General features: G+C 50.5%; 1 protein-coding gene across 1 annotated transcript in view; it reads right to left on the bottom strand.

Moving 5' to 3' along the window:
* Positions 1–13,949: 13,949 nt before the first annotated feature.
* SPPL2C (signal peptide peptidase like 2C) overlaps positions 13,950–15,298 on the bottom strand; it is a 2,051-nt gene continuing 702 nt past the window's right edge. The window contains exon 2 of the mRNA XM_006770253.1: positions 13,950–15,298. Coding sequence (XP_006770316.1) covers positions 13,950–15,298 — 1,349 coding nt within the window.

Here is a 15,298-nt window from a genome sequence, read left to right as displayed (position 1 = left end):
TTGTATAGGTGGAGAAACTGAGGCCGAAAAAATTAACCAAAAGAACCCAGGATTCTGGCTCCCGACACTACACAGGCAGCTTTCTTAAATTCAATGTAATATCACTCGATCTAAGCCAGTGGTTCTCAACCTTCCTGATGCCACTACCCTTTAATACAGTTCCTCATGTTGTGGTGACCACCAATTTCAATGTTACAAATTGAACATAATTAAAGCATAGTGATTAATCGCAAAAACAATATGTAATTATATATGTGTTTTCCGATGGTCTTAGGCGACCCCTGTGAAAGGGTTGTTCGACCCCCAAAGGGGTCGCGACCCACAGGTTGAGAACTGCTGGGTTAGAGCATGTGATTACTTGTGGGAGCCCCCCCACATCTGCTGAGATGAGGGTGGGATTGTCAAGATGGAGCCTCCTTCAGTCAGGTCCCTGAGGGGTTACAATAAGCTCCAAGCTCCCTCCTGACCCTCACAGGATATGTAACATGAGTGGAAAACAAACTTTTTTTCAGGCCACTGAAGTTTGGGGGTTATTTGTTATCGCATCATAATCTGGCCTATCCTGACTCTTACCAAGTGCATACACAGAAATCAGCCTGTATTCACAGGAACCATCCCATTCAAACCAGCCAGTGGAGTCCATTCAAAGGCAGAGATAATCAGGGGTTAAAAAAAAAAACTCATGAAGTTAATTAAAAGATGTTTTATTCAGTTAAAAACACCAGCAAACTAAAAACAAAAACAAAAACAAAAAACACCACACACACACACAAAAACCTTGTTTGTGTTATGCTTTAGTTGTTTACAAATTCAGGCGGGTGAAACAGAGCGTGAGCACAGTGTGTGCCCTTCTCCGTGCTGAGTGGCGTGGGGGATTGGCTGTCACAAAGTCATAGAGGGGCTTTTGTGTCCAACAATAGCATCTCGGGGCCCACGTGCTTTGCTTGCTCATCCACAATAACTGCTTTCTCTTGCAAGTTAGGGCCAGTTGGGTTTGGGATATGAAATCAAAATCATGATCAGAATAAAAGAAGAAAAATTGTACTAAACATGGTACATAGAGGGGCCTCTGTCTCTTTAAGGAAGTCAAATGTGAAGATCCAAACTAAACCAGAAAGAGTGACCAATGACTGAAGCAATTCTTACCCTAATTCCCTTGGTGCCTTGAAGTATTTGCTTCCAGGTCCCCGAAGGGCAGAGAAATGTAACGCTAAGATCATTGCCCATTGAAGATCAAAGACATGGAAAGATAAAGCATTTTGTAGATAAATGCACAGAAGAGAAAAATGAGATTTAACATTTCCGTAGTTAAAAAAAAAACCAATGGCTTAAAATCTAAGCCTTAAAAGCAGAACGGAGGCATACCTGTGCAGGATAACTTTTCATTATGCTTTTCCTTAAATAGTTTGCAAACATAAGATGGAAACTTCGAGTGTTGATTAACTTTTAGGATTCCTTATTGCCAATGCTAATGTAGCTGGTAGAAATGGGCAAAATGCTCAGCTTCTCTGTGGCTGTTGCCTCATTTGTAAAATGAGGGGGCGGTTAGAACAGGGGTCTCTGAGCTCTAAAATAATAAAATAAAAATCAGATTCTTTGAAAAGTAGCATCCTGGAGAGAAATGTGGGCCTATCATTTTTGTACAATGATAGCCTTTTCTGAGACAACTGACCTCCAAGTCTGACATTTTAAAATCTAAAATAAATTTCTTCCAGATAGGGTGGTTGCTAGAAAAAAAACTTTCTGGTGCCTTGGAAATGAACACCTTGACAGGGTCAGAAGCTGGTGCACTCTGGGCATGCGCTGTGGACGGCAGCAGCTAGTGGAGAGAAAAAACAAGTGAGAGTCTCCTTTGGCATCCACCCTCCCTGTCCCAATCCCCGTCCCAATGCCCCCTCCAGAGGGAACTTTGGCCAGTAGAGAGGGTATCTTTCCTGATTTGGGGGTCGGCATATGCATCTATATACATACATTTAAGAAATGTATGGCTTCACTTGTGCTTTTTCTTTACCTCAGTGAGATTATACTTTTTTCATGGAAACCTTTTCATTTTTCATGTGGATCTATTGCATTATCTTTACCTGCTGCATAGCATTTCATGGTTAGATGCACGGTATCATTTAGCCTTTCCTGTATTGACGCGTTTGCTCTGTTTGGGCATTTAGGTTGCTGCTGGTTATTACAATAGGGTGAACACCCCTGGAAATCGAGTGCAAGGATTTTGATAGGGTGGATACCAAGCCGTGGAATTCGGGTCAAGGGGCAGCCACAGTGTAATTGTAATCGATAATACTCAAGTGCTCTCCAAAACCGTGGCTTCAGGTCACACCCCCACCTCTTCAGCAACCCCACCTCCAGTGCCGAAGCTCATTAATCTTCATCATTCACTCTGTTGGCAAGTGGTATCTCTTTGTTGTGTTCTGTTATGATTATTGTAGTAGTTGTTGTTTACTCATTTTGTACTAAGTTTAGGCTAACAGAAAAGCTGTGAAATCTCAAAATTCTCATCGACCCTTCTTCACCCAGCTCCTCCTAATATTAGCATCTTATGGAACCATAACACAGGATCAAAACTAAGACATTAACTTTGGAGCAATGCTGTTAATAAACTGCAGGCTTTATTCAAATGTCACCAATTTCCTCACTCATGTTCTGGCTGTTTCAAGTCTTGTCTCCCAAATTACGAGAGATATTGAACATCTTTTCATATATTTTTGGCCATCTGTGTTTTTTTTCTGCAAAATGCTTGTTCACATTCTCTGCCCATTTTCCCTGCTCCTCTTGGATTGTGTGCCTTTTCCTAATGGTTTGTGGAGGTTCTTTATTTTAGAACTCTTCCAGTCTCACGTGGCTAATTAGGAGCGGAGCTGGAAGAGAAGGCAAGTCTAACCTATTTGCCTGTTTCTACTACAAATGCCTTCGGGATTCTCTAGCATCTCAGTTGCCTCCTTTCCCGCTTGGTCCGTGCTCAGTGGCCCCCCAGCTGGCAGAGGCCACAGTCTTGGCGGCACCTGTCAGAGAAGCACATGGGGCTGAGGCTGCTACTTCTCATTCCACTCATCATCGCTGGGCTAACGATGCTAGAGGTCATCCGGGGTGGGCCTTTCAGCTTGCTCTCCAGAAAGTCTCATCTCCTTTGGTCCTGAGGCAGGCTGCACAGAACACTGGCTGCTGAGGCCCACGAGTGCACCATTTGGCTGACTGTCCCCTCCTTAATTGCTGTCCTGGCACTCATAAAACCTCCTGCACTAGCAGAATGGAAGCTGCAGAAAGGAGCTGTTGGAGACCGTGCAATTCCCAGAACGCCGTCCAGGGTGCTCAGACCCGGCTCAACGCAATCATCCTCTAGCTGCAACTCCGGAAATGGACAGGAAATGGCGAGAAGGATGAGTGCTGCCACGGGGGGTGGGGGTGGGATAGGCAAAGGCGTCACTTTTTTTGGCTTCTCTGGTCTCACACAACCATTGGTTCCTTGAGAAGAAGGGCCATACCTGATGCCTTGTTTCTTTGATGTTCTTCTCCTTTTGGCTCTAATGATCTTGTCCTTTGTAGTTACTCTAGACAAGGATGAAGACGGGGTGGGAACATCATTTGTTCCTAGTATGGTCCCAAACATTTGGCAGAGAGGATGGTGAAGTGTGTTGAATATATGTCCACCTGGAATGTGACCTTATTTGGAAAAAGGATCTTTGCAGATGTAATTAGTTAAGGAACCTCAAGATGAGATCATCTTGGGTTGTCGGGGTGGTTGCTAAATCCAGTGACAAGTGTACTTAGAAGACAAAGGGAGGTTGGAGGCACAGAGAGGAGAAGGCTGTGTGAAGATGGAGGCAGAGAGTGGAACTAGGGAGCCACAAGCCGAGGATGCCTGGAGTCCCCAGGAGCTGGAGGAGGAAAAGAGGTCTTCTCCCCTGGAGCCTTCAGAGGGACCAGGCCCTGCTGACACCTGGGTTCCAGACTTCTGTTTTCAGACTACAAGAAAACAAACTCCTGCCCTAGTCGGCTTGGCTCAGTGGATAGAGCGTCAGCCTGCGACTGAAGGGTCCCAGGTTTGATTCCGGCCAAGGGCACATACCTGGGTTGCAGGCTCGATCCCCACTAGGGGGCGTGCAGGAGGCAGACAATCAATGATTCTCTCTCATCATTGATGTTTCTATCTCTCTCTCCTCCCTTCCTCTCTGAAATCAATAAAGAAATATATATTTAAAAAAAAAACAAAGAAAGAAAACAAACTCCTGGTGTTTTAAGCCATCTGGTTTGCAGTGGTTTGTTACAGCAGCCACAGGAAACTAGTACAGCGGGAACCAACCAGACACTAACACCCACAATCCTTAAAGGGAGCATCCCCCCCGCTGTTGCCTGAATAGGACAGTGAGGGCCACAGGGAGAGCCGACATGCCTCTGACCAGCACCAGCAAACCTTGATGGGTCACAGTGATATGTGGCAGCCTGTGTGGCAGTTTCTCTTTGCCAGCCTCACAGGTGGCAAGTGGAGAGCCAGACACTGGCTCTTCATCATGGAAATAAAATCAGAGCTTTCTCTGTGGAAAACTGAGGGCAGAGGGTGGGGCTCTCTTTGAGCACCTGTGTGAAGTGTCCATCTCCTCCCAGGACCTTCCAGGACCCTTAAAATGTGCATTCCTGACAAGTTTCCAGGCGAGGCTGTTACTTACTGCTGGGTCAGGAAACACTCTGAGGCCGCTGCCCAATAGCAGTGCTTCTTAGTAAGCACACAAATCACATGGGAATTTGGATGCTGACAACCCTTTGTAGTATCTCCCCTGACTCTTCAAGCCTCCATCTCCAGCCACAGCTGGTCGAACCAGGGGTAGGAGTCAAGGGCCCATGGGCTCAACAGCCAAGGACAGGACCCCGAGCAAACAGAGTAAATCTAAGCCAAGCAGATCCTCTCTCTTGAGATTCTGAGTGGTATCTGCACAGAGACCATTGCCCAGTGGTGGTGATCTTGGGCAGAGAGGCCATGATATAGAGTTGGTGCCAGGAGCAAAATGAGTGTGCAGAGAGGCAGCTGGCTCAGGGAGAGGAAGGGAGGAAGCAGAGGCAGAGACTATGCAGGCTGGAGAGGCAGAGGACGGCTTTGCTTTCTGACAACTTTCTAATTCCCAATTCCCATGAGCCCCAACTGGGCTGTTTGCCTTTGTGTTCTGAGAAATCCCATCTCTTTCCAATAAGCTCCTCTTTGTGCTTGAGCTACTTTGAGCAGGTTCTTGTTCTTTGAAGCCAAAAGGGCCTTATTACTACGACTGTGCCCTCTTCCACCCTCTAGGTCAGTGGTTCTCAACCTTCCTAATGCCGCGATCCTTTAATACCTCATGTGTGGTGGCCCCCAACCATAAAATTATTTTCGTTGCTACTTCATAACTGTAACTTTGCTATTGCTATGAATAGTAATGTAATTATATATGTGTTTTCCGATGGTCTTAGGCGACCCCTGTGAAAGGGTCATTTGACCCCCAAAGGAGTCGCGACCCACAGGTTGAGAACCGCTGCTCTAGGTACTGTGAGACCCTCTGATTCAGGAACCACGTCCTGTTTACAGTTCAACTCCAGGACCTTGGACAGGGCCCTGCGATGGGGCTGGAGCGTGAGGACTGAATCTGGGTGGGGTACACTGTGCTTAGGAATTAGGGCAGTGATGGCGCGAACCTTCTGAGCTCGGCATGTCAGCATTTTGAAAAACCCTAACTTAACTCTGGTGCCGTGTCACATAAGGAATTTTTTTGATATTTGCAACCATAGTAAAACAAAGAATTATATTTTTGATATTTATTTTATATATTTAAATGCCATTGAACAAAGAAAAATCAACCAAAAAAATGAGTTCGCGTGTCACCTCTGACACGCGTGTCATAGGTTCGCCATCACTGAATTAGGGGAAGGTGAAGGAAGCACCGTCCTGAGTGGAACAGAGACGTGGTGTGAGGATGAGCATGTGTGGAAGACTACACAGTCAGAGCTGGTCAGAGGTGGAGTTGGGTGGTGGGGGAGGCTGACCATGGACAGCCTTAACTACCAGGCTGGGCAACAGGCATTGGCTTGACAGGCAGTAGGGAGGCATCGAGGTCTTTCCCCTGGAGGAACAAGAGTAGTTGTGTTCTTTTCTTTAGTGAGGGATCTAATGGTCCAGGTGAGAGGGGGTATCTTGAGCTAAGTCTGTAAAGATGGGAAGGATGCAATGGACCCCAGAGATTTTTCTGGTGTAGAATTGACAGGAAATGGTACCTGGTTGGACATTGTGCTAAGTCCTGAAATGGAGACGATTCCATTAATAAACCAATGTGTGGAAATAAAATTTCAACCTCATTATTAATCAGAAACATGCAGATTGAAAGAGATGCTGCTTTTTATTGTATCAAATTGGCAGAGATGCTGGTGAGGGTGTGGTAAAATGGCTGCTTTCATATTTCACAGCATCCACGAGGATAAATGGACACAAACATGACTTGGAAAGTAATTTAGCAAAAGAAATTACCACCTTTAAAGATTTTTCATATCCTTAGTTTCCAAGAAGTAAAATTATTAGATCTTACAGAAATCTTCTAAAACATGTAGTTTCCAGCCAAATACATTTTTCACAGTGCTGAAGAAAACAGACCAAACATATACTAAGACAGTATTGAATTTATGTAGTTCTATCTGCTTGGACTAATACTGGCTCTGCACAGCAGGAAGGAACTCACAGGCAGGCCGGAGTTTCACTGTTTCGCTGTGTCTGTCTCATCTGCTCTGATGCGAGGTGTTTAATTCCCATCCATAGTACTGGGCATGCAGGCAGTCTATACCAGGGGTATCTGTTAATCTGTGTTTTAGTTTCCTGGTTTAGCTTCTATATACAAATTACCACAAACTGGGTGGCTTAGAACAGTAGACATTGATTCTCTCTGAGCTTATACGCCAGAAGTCTGAAATCAGCATCTCTGAGCTGAAATCAAGGGGCCAGCAGGCCAGCGCTCTTTCCGGAGGCTCTAGAGGAGAATCTATTCTCTGCCTCTTCCAGCTTCGGGTAGCTGCTAGCAGTCCTTGGCGTGTGGCCACTCCAATCTCTGCTTCTGTAATCACATTGCCTTCCCCACTTTCTTTCTGCCTCCCTCTTAAAGGACCCTTGTGATCACATTTAGAACTTACTAGAAGAATACAGGACAATCTCCCCATCCCCAGATCTTTCCCTTCATCCCGTCTTCACAGTCCTTTTCCGCCCCCACATCCCTTCTAGATGAGGTAACATTTGCAGGTTCCAGGGACTGGGATGTGGATATTGTTAAGGGGACATTATTTACTTTACCAAAACTAGCTTCAAGGATTGAGCAAGGTGGGTCGAGACCAGATCCACCGCCGGCTCACACAGTCGCGGCTGCAGCCAATGGAGGGTGGCCCGGGAGAGAACATGGGCTGTGATGGGCCAGCGTTCTCAGGAGGGCTGCCTCTCTTGGCCGAGTTCAGTTCATGGTCTGGGTCAGAAACTGCAGGCAGCGGCGAGACTGTGCGTGGGATGTATTTCGAGAGGTGGAGGATTTTACCCAGAGAAGTCCTTTTCTTTTTAAAAATATATTTTATTGATTTTTTACAGAGAGGAAGGGAGAGAGATAGAGAGTTAGAAACATTGAGGAGAGAGAAACATCGATCAGCTGCCTCCTGCACATCTCCCACCAGGGATGTGCCCGCAACCCAGGTACATGCCCTTGACCGGAATCGAACCTGGGACCCTTCAGTCCGCAGGCCGACGCTCTATCCACTGAGCCAAACCGGCTTCGGCCAGAGAAGTCCTTTTCTCTCTGGACCCAGCAGCCTCTACTTTAAGATCAAATATGTGGTGGGAAATTGGGACCCCACGAGACAATCCCATTAAAAGCAAGCGTTTGCATTCTAGAAAGGGCTCTAGTTTATGAAGGATTCTGGGGTCAGTTTCCAGGCTCTTGGTTGCCTTGGCCTTGCCACTGGCCTGCTGTGTGACCCCAGGCAGGCTGCTTTCCCTCTCTGTCCGCAGTTCTGCAAAATCCTGCACGGTCTCTGTTCTCAGTTCCGGAGAGTTCTACATGGTCTTCAGAGGCTCGGACCTCACACACTGTCCACCCCTCCCCCAAACTTCTCTGCCATTCAGGTCCTTAAGAAGCTGGGGGAAGCTGCTCAAAGGCATTTCTCAGAACAGCTCCTCGCAGTCCAAGATTCTCCCAGTAGCAGCTTGTTTCCCTCTCCCGCCCCCCTTCCCGGGGTCCCATCATCCTAGGTGGGCTCAGGAGTGAGCCATGAAACCTGGACTCAGACCTGCATGCCTGGAAGAGCCCTAGAGGCTAGAGCAGGCGTGGGCAAACTACGGCCTGCGGGCCGGATCCGGCCAGTTTGAAATGAATAAAACAAAACAAAACAAAAAGACCGTACCCTTTTATGTAATGATGTTTACTTTGAATTTATATGAGTTCACACAAACACTCCATCCATGCTTTTGTTCCGGCCCTCCGGTCCAGTTTAAGAACCCATTGTGGCCCCCGAGTCAAAAAGTTTGCCCACCCCTGGGCTAGAGGGTAGGTCACAGGAAGCGTTACTTCTGAAAATAAATGAAGGCAGTGGCGAGACTTTGCCCTGGAAAGGAAACCAGGGGTGGGCAGGGATTTGTTCACAAACTAAATGAAAAATGGCTGCTGAGTATGGGAAGGGGCATCTGTGGGCCTACACGGCCAAGGACTCGGGGTGGGTGGACGATATGGGAAACCCACCTCTGAGCAACGGGCCAAGTGCTGGGGATCTGCGAACCCTTCCTCCTGGTGCCTGATTCTGTGGGATGGGATAAGGTCAGGGCATGGACTGTCTTCCACCACTGAGGATGTTCAGTGATGCCCTGTTATGGCTACTGCATTTCATAAAATACCAAAATTCTCTCAGGACACCTCCACCTTCTCACAACCAGCTTCTAAAGGGTTAACCCTGAGGCCTGTAAGGCTTCAGACCTCTGCCAATTCCTGCACTGGTGGGGTCTTGCCGGCTGTGCCCAATGGGGGGATGGGGGCCATAGGGAAGGGCCGGGCCCCTGGGGCAAGGGGTTGCTGCGGTTTGCTGGCCGCCCCTCCGCCCCCCATTGGGGTGGAGGGGCTGCTCAAGGGCAGGGCCAGCGGGGGCGGGGGAGGGTGTTCAGGTCAGTCTGCCATTTGGTCAATTTGCATATTACCCTTTTATTATATAGGATAGGATTTGGATATCACCCTCATTGTAATTATTCCAAAGTTCCCTAATGGAATGCTCCTGGGTGTGAGCTCGCCTGCTCTTATTGTACTGACCAGCAGGTGGCAGCACAGGAGCTCTCAAACTTCAGGATTCCAGGGAAAAAAAGGCACAAAACCTTCCTGTTTTAGTCAAACTGCAGAGGGATCCCTCTTCCCGACTCTGTGGTGGTGGTGACCCTGGTGAGCCACCAGGCACCCACCTATACACCACATCCCAGTGGGCATGGGAGGGGAAGACCAAGGGAAGAGGATGGATCCACCTCCGGGAGCTCAGCCCCGAGGAACTGGAAGCTGATTTGGGAAGGGTAACATTTGGCGGCTATCACGTTCTGGGCGTTATTTCATGAGATAACATGTATAACTAACTGTTGTTAGTGCTCGGCAAATGTTAGCTGTTTATGCACACACCTCACCTCATTTGATCTTTACCACAAGCCCACAGGGAGGTCTTAGCAGCTCATTTTACCGGCGAGGATATCGAGGCACAGTGGGGTGGCCTGAGTTGTAAAGTGTCAAGCGAGCAGCAACACAGGGCGTTGAACCCAGGTCTCAGTGTCTCGGAGTCCAGCCGTGCCCCCTTGCCTAGCTGAGGAGATGCTTGATGCTGAATCAGCAACTTTCCTTATCAAACATCACACACAACTACTCAGCGAGAATGGAGGGCTATCCCTACTGAGGGGCACAGGCAAAGGAGTGGGTCGATGCAGAGTTTCCCGGGGAGACAAGTTTTGCAGCCCGGGCTGTGTGGAGGGGAGGGGGTTGTTGACAGGAGCTGACCCAGCTGCTAGGCTGGGAGGCAGAAGAAGAGAGTTGTTCTATTTCTGCTGTGTCATTGCTGTGTGATGTTGGGCAAGTCCTGATGCTCCCTGAGCGTTCCTTTCCTCTTTTGTGGATTAGAACAGCTCGTGGGTCCTGGCTGGTTCTCACTCTCCAGGGAGTCCAGACTACCAAGCGCTTCATTGACTGAAAAACCAAGCCTGTGCCTATTCTGTTCATGGGTTTCTTGCCGAGATTAAACAAAACCACAGAGATCATTACTGGGCAGCCTGAGCAAAGACAGCCTCAGGGCTGGGACTGGCCACCTGGACCCCTAGGATGGCCTTGGGAGACTATTCCTCCCCTGGCCCATCTTAGGTCTCACCTGTCACAGGTTGGGCTCTTCAGGGAGCAGACACTGAGATGAGTTTAGAATGCAAAAGGAGAGAAGGAGAAGGAGGAAGCAGGTGAGTGCAGGGGGAGCCATCAGACCGGGATGCAGGCCTGCCACCGTCTCTGCCAGCTCAGCAACCTGGCATCACTCCGCAGCCCCTGCCTGTGAGAGGAGGAGCTTTGGGCGGATGGCAGCTCCTGGTGCTGCTGTCTTGCTTCATCATTAGCTGGCTCTCCGTGTCCCCCATCTCCCCGAAGAGCAACTTGGACTGGAAAGCTGAGACAGCCCCTGCCGGAGGCTGCTGCTGGCCAGCCATCCTCCTCAAAGAGGGTCTGAATGTTGTCTCAGTGTCCGCCTGTCCAGAAAAGGGCCACCCTGCCCTCTGGGGTAGGAAGTCCAGGCATCAGCACCCCCACTCCCACAGGCCCAGGATAGCCTGGAGGGGAAGGCAGGATCTGAAGAGAATAGCGGAATATGTCAGAGCCCAGGTGTATGTGTATGTGTGTGCACGTGTGTAGTAGGGCGTGCACAGCTATATGGGAGTGTTCAGTATCTATATGCTCTGGTGCACGTGTGTACGTGTGTGTGTGGGGGATGTGAAGGTGCATATGTGTATGTGTGCCTGAGGATACAGTATGGATGTGGGCATGTGTCTACATGTGTGTACATGGGTGTACATACTCGTGCAGTACCTTTGGTCCTCTGGCATTCAGGTGGGGGCTGCCAGTCTGGGCACCTCTGACTGGACACCAGCTGGGTTTGGTCCAGTCCCTGGGAAGGGGACTGGCAAAGGAAGGCTGAGCCCGAAGCTCAGAGGAGCGTGGCTCTGGGGCGGGGGACCCTGGGTCATCACAGAGCGGCAGCAGCAGCAGAACTATGTGCATTCGGGAGCCCAGGCTCAGCCCCTGAGGCTATTCTCCCCGTTTTGTAGAGGAAATGCTCTTGAGTGTTAGCCTCTGTTGGGTAAAGCAATAAGGACAGAGTCGTACTCGCCCTTTTCTTAGCCTGTGGTGTTGAGATGTGGACGGGGCCGGAGCTTCCCCCAGGGAATCCTCTCCTTGGTGCCAGGCATCCGCCCCTCTGCAGGGAGCTCAAGTCCAGCGTCCTCAGAGCCACCCTGACTGCAAGTTTCTGAGAGAGAGGAGCTCCCTTGTCCCCCAGGCTGGGAGTAGGGGGGTACAGAGAAGCTTGGCTCTGTCCGGCCTGCCTCCTTGGGCCTGGCAGGGGGAGGGGGTGGGGGAGGAGGATGTAGCCCATCCCTGGCAGGCCCAGTGACGCAGATCAGCAGTGGGGAGGCTGCCTGGCCTGGGGATGAGCCAGGGCCTGTGGAGGCCCCTCTGTCTAGGCCAGATGGCCCCTGGCTCCAGTAGGAGGGACTGTCAACACCTTCGTCAGGGTCCTGGCCCTGGTTCCTCACACTGCCCTTGTCTAGCCCAGGCCTTCAGGTACCAAGGAAACCAGGAAGTAGGGCTTTTTTAAAAAGATGCCCATTAGTTGAACCCCCTCTAGCCCATAACTCCCCACCCCCAGTACCCACCCAGTCCCCTTAGAGTCACATCTCCACACTCACTAGGCCCTGCAGGACCTCAGGAAGGTGGCCTGGGCATCTTACCTCGCAGTGTCCCCTCTTCCCCTATGGTTCAAGATGGATTAATTCCTCATTCATTCATCCATTCATTCATTTGTTTCTCCAACAAACATAAATGGAGCGTCTACTAAATGCCAGGCCTTGTTCTAGGCCCTGGAATTACTCATCTGAACAAGACAGAGTGGTCTCTGCCCTCATGAAGCTGACAGTCCACTGGGGGAGATGAAAAAACTGGCGAACAGGGTGTACAGTAACATGATTGAGGCTGGGGGGCTAGTTTAGAAAGAATAATCATGGAAGGCCTCCCCCAGGAGGGAGCATTTGAGCTGGAACTGGAGGGGAAGGGCTGGGCAGGCCCAATTCTGGGGGAGGAGGAAGGAGGGCAAAGCTCCAGGGAGAGGAGCCAGCTTGTGGGAGGGCCCTGTGTGGGAAGACAGGTGTGGTGGGATCTGTTGTCCACTCCTGAGTGATGGTAGGGTCAGGAATACCGGGTATGGAGGGAAATGGGAAGGAAGTCGGGGCCAGAACTCAAAGGCCTTGTAGGATTTGATTCTGAAAGGCTTTTATGAGGGGACACAATATAAATAGAGTTAACATTCATAGAGCTCATCCTACATGCAGGCATATTGTCAATCACCTTACATAAACCAACACATTTAAACCTCACCCAAACCCTATGGTGGGTCCTATTATTATTCCATTTTACAGATGAGGAAACTGGGGCACAGAGAGGTTAAGCCATTTTCTCAATGACAGTACAGGTCAGTAGTAGAGCAGGAATTTCTGGTGGGCAACTGGCTTTAGAACCCTAACCATTGTGCCACACTCTGCCCACAGGCTATGATTCTCTGCAATAACCTCCTCTAGGAAGCTTTCCCTCAACCCAGAGTTTGTGCACTCTGCTGAAGCAACATATGGACACCATTTCGCCTAAAAAACTGTGGGAGTGTTCCGTATATAAATGCTACAGTGTGAGTGTGTACATGTGTGTCCCCAACAGATCACCTTGTCCATGCACCTGTCTTTAGGTGGACATGGCATTATAAGTCCCATTTTGAAGATGAGACTATTGAGGCCCAGAGGGTTAAGAGACTTGTCGATTATCCAGAGTCAATGAAGGAAGCATGGGAAATAGAGCCATGGTCTCAATTCTTCTACTCCAGCTCCAACCCTTCTATCTTCCACTTTAAGACAATTCTCAGGTTGTTTCTTGTCTATTTTCCATTTCCTATCCACCCCCCAGCTAGAGAGCAGCCTTCCTGGATGCCCATCACAGGATAATGCACACAGCAGGTGCACACTCAGTGTATGTGCAGACACACCTGGGCGTGCTGCTGTTGTCCAGGATGCAGCGAGCAGGGTCGTTTACCAGAAAGGAGGGATGTGAGCTGATGCTTGAAGGATGCTAAGAAATGTTTTAGTGAGCCAGGGAGATGATTTGGGGAATCTGTCTGGAATGGGGAGGCATCCCAGCCAAAGGGCACCGCACGTACAAAAAGAGAGGGAGAGGACATGGTATGGTCAAGGAATAGTAATGGTTCAGTTGGACTTGAGCATGAAGAAGAGATGGGCGATGAAGCTGGGATGGGCTACAGGGACAGGATGGGGCCTGCCAGGCTAAGGAGCTGCGGCTCTGACTTGGGATGGGTGTTGGGGAGGCAGGGATAGAGGAAATCACTGCCTGGCAAGCTCTAGGAGAATATCTTGACCTAGCTGAGTAACTTTGTGTAAGTCGTGTGCCCTCTTTGAGCCTCAGTTTCCCCCTCTGTGCGATTTAGGGTGGTGCCCTATTCTAAGGACCCTCTGGGCCCTGCGTGGCCTTATTCCATGGCTGCTTTCTCACCATCCTAACAAACAAAGAGGCTCTGCTGGGTAGATTTGGAAAATCTTTAATGCCCCGATTTCTTTTTGCCACGTGTGTCTTTGCTTTGCGATATCTGCCCACCCTCTGGGGGCATATGTCTTAGGGCCTGATTCACAAGGGAGCCTGGGTCGACATGCTCTTCTTTACCTTAAAACCCTTCCTTTTGTGCAGACTCCTCCAGGGCAGGTCAGCAGCCTGAGCCTGAGACTGAGCCTGGGCCTGGGCATAGGCGTAGGTGTGTGCATGGCCCAGCTCTGAGGGTGATGGCATCAGTGGCATCAGCGGCATCAGTTCCTCTGAGGTCCTGGGGGAGACAAGAGACAGCTCATCAGAGTCCAGGTTGGCATCACTCCAGCCCTCAGAGCTGTCACTGTGGCCAACCAGACTGGTGGCTTCGTCCTCAGATGTGGTGACGGTCATGGCTGTGTCCTCCCTGAGGTTGCCGTCTAAGTCCCCTGCCAAAAGGTCGGTGGCCCCCTCAGGCTCCCTGGCTGTGTGGACGTTTGCTGTGTCCTCCTGCTTCTGCTTAGAGCCACCTGGATGAGTGCCACAGAGCCCTGCCATGGGCTGGGCGGGTGTCTTGGCTCTGCCCTGGCCAGTCCAGAAGAGGGTGAGCTCTTGGCGGCAGGTGGCCACGGCCAGGCTGGTGAGCAGGGTGCTGGACACCAGGTAGAGCAGGGCAGGCTGGCCCATCTGCGTGAGGACCATGGCAGCAAACGTGACCAGCAGACCCACGGCGTAGGCCACGGTGCAGGCCATGAAGTAGACCTGGCGTGAGTGCATTTGCACATCAAAACGATGGCAATAGGCAACCAAGAAGCCTGGGACCACGATGTCGCCGAAGCCGAGGATGGTAAAGTGCTGGTCACACAGGGCCAAGGCCGAGAAGCTCAGCTGGGGCACTTTGAGCACCATGGGCAGCCTCTCGTGGCTCAAGGAATCTGCCGGGCCTGCGGCTACCTCCACCATGATGCTCTCGCCGGTCCTGGTGAAGAGGGGCGTGATGAAGACAAAGAAGACATCGAAGGCCAGCAGGGCCAGCAGGAAGAAGGTGCAGTTCTTGAGTTTGGGCAGCCGCACGCGCTGCAGGACGAAAAGGCAGTAGGCTATGCCCAGCGCGTCCTGCAGGAGCCACGCCCAGCGGTCCTCGTTGCGGTAGGCCACCCAGAGGCCGGTCACCACCGCGCATAGGCCGGCCAGCAGCAGTAGGGGCAGCCGCAGACAGGCCCGGCGGCCAGGCAGGGGCCACTGGTATTGTTGCGGGGGCAGGTAGTGCAGCAGGGGGGCCGTGCAGCCGTAGAGGCCGGTGCCCGCGCCCAGGCCGAAGATGGCAATCGTGACATAGACAAAGGAGTCATAGAAGAAGTAGAGGAGCAGCATGATGGAGCAGGACATGGCGACCACTGCTCCCGTCATGGCCGGCGTGAAGTCCACGGGTGTGTCCTCATCGTCTTCCTCTT

Source organism: Myotis davidii, unplaced genomic scaffold, assembly GCF_000327345.1.
Source record: "Myotis davidii unplaced genomic scaffold, ASM32734v1 scaffold684, whole genome shotgun sequence".
Taxonomy (NCBI): Eukaryota; Metazoa; Chordata; class Mammalia; order Chiroptera; family Vespertilionidae; genus Myotis; species Myotis davidii.
This window is presented reverse-complemented; position numbering and strand designations above follow the sequence as displayed.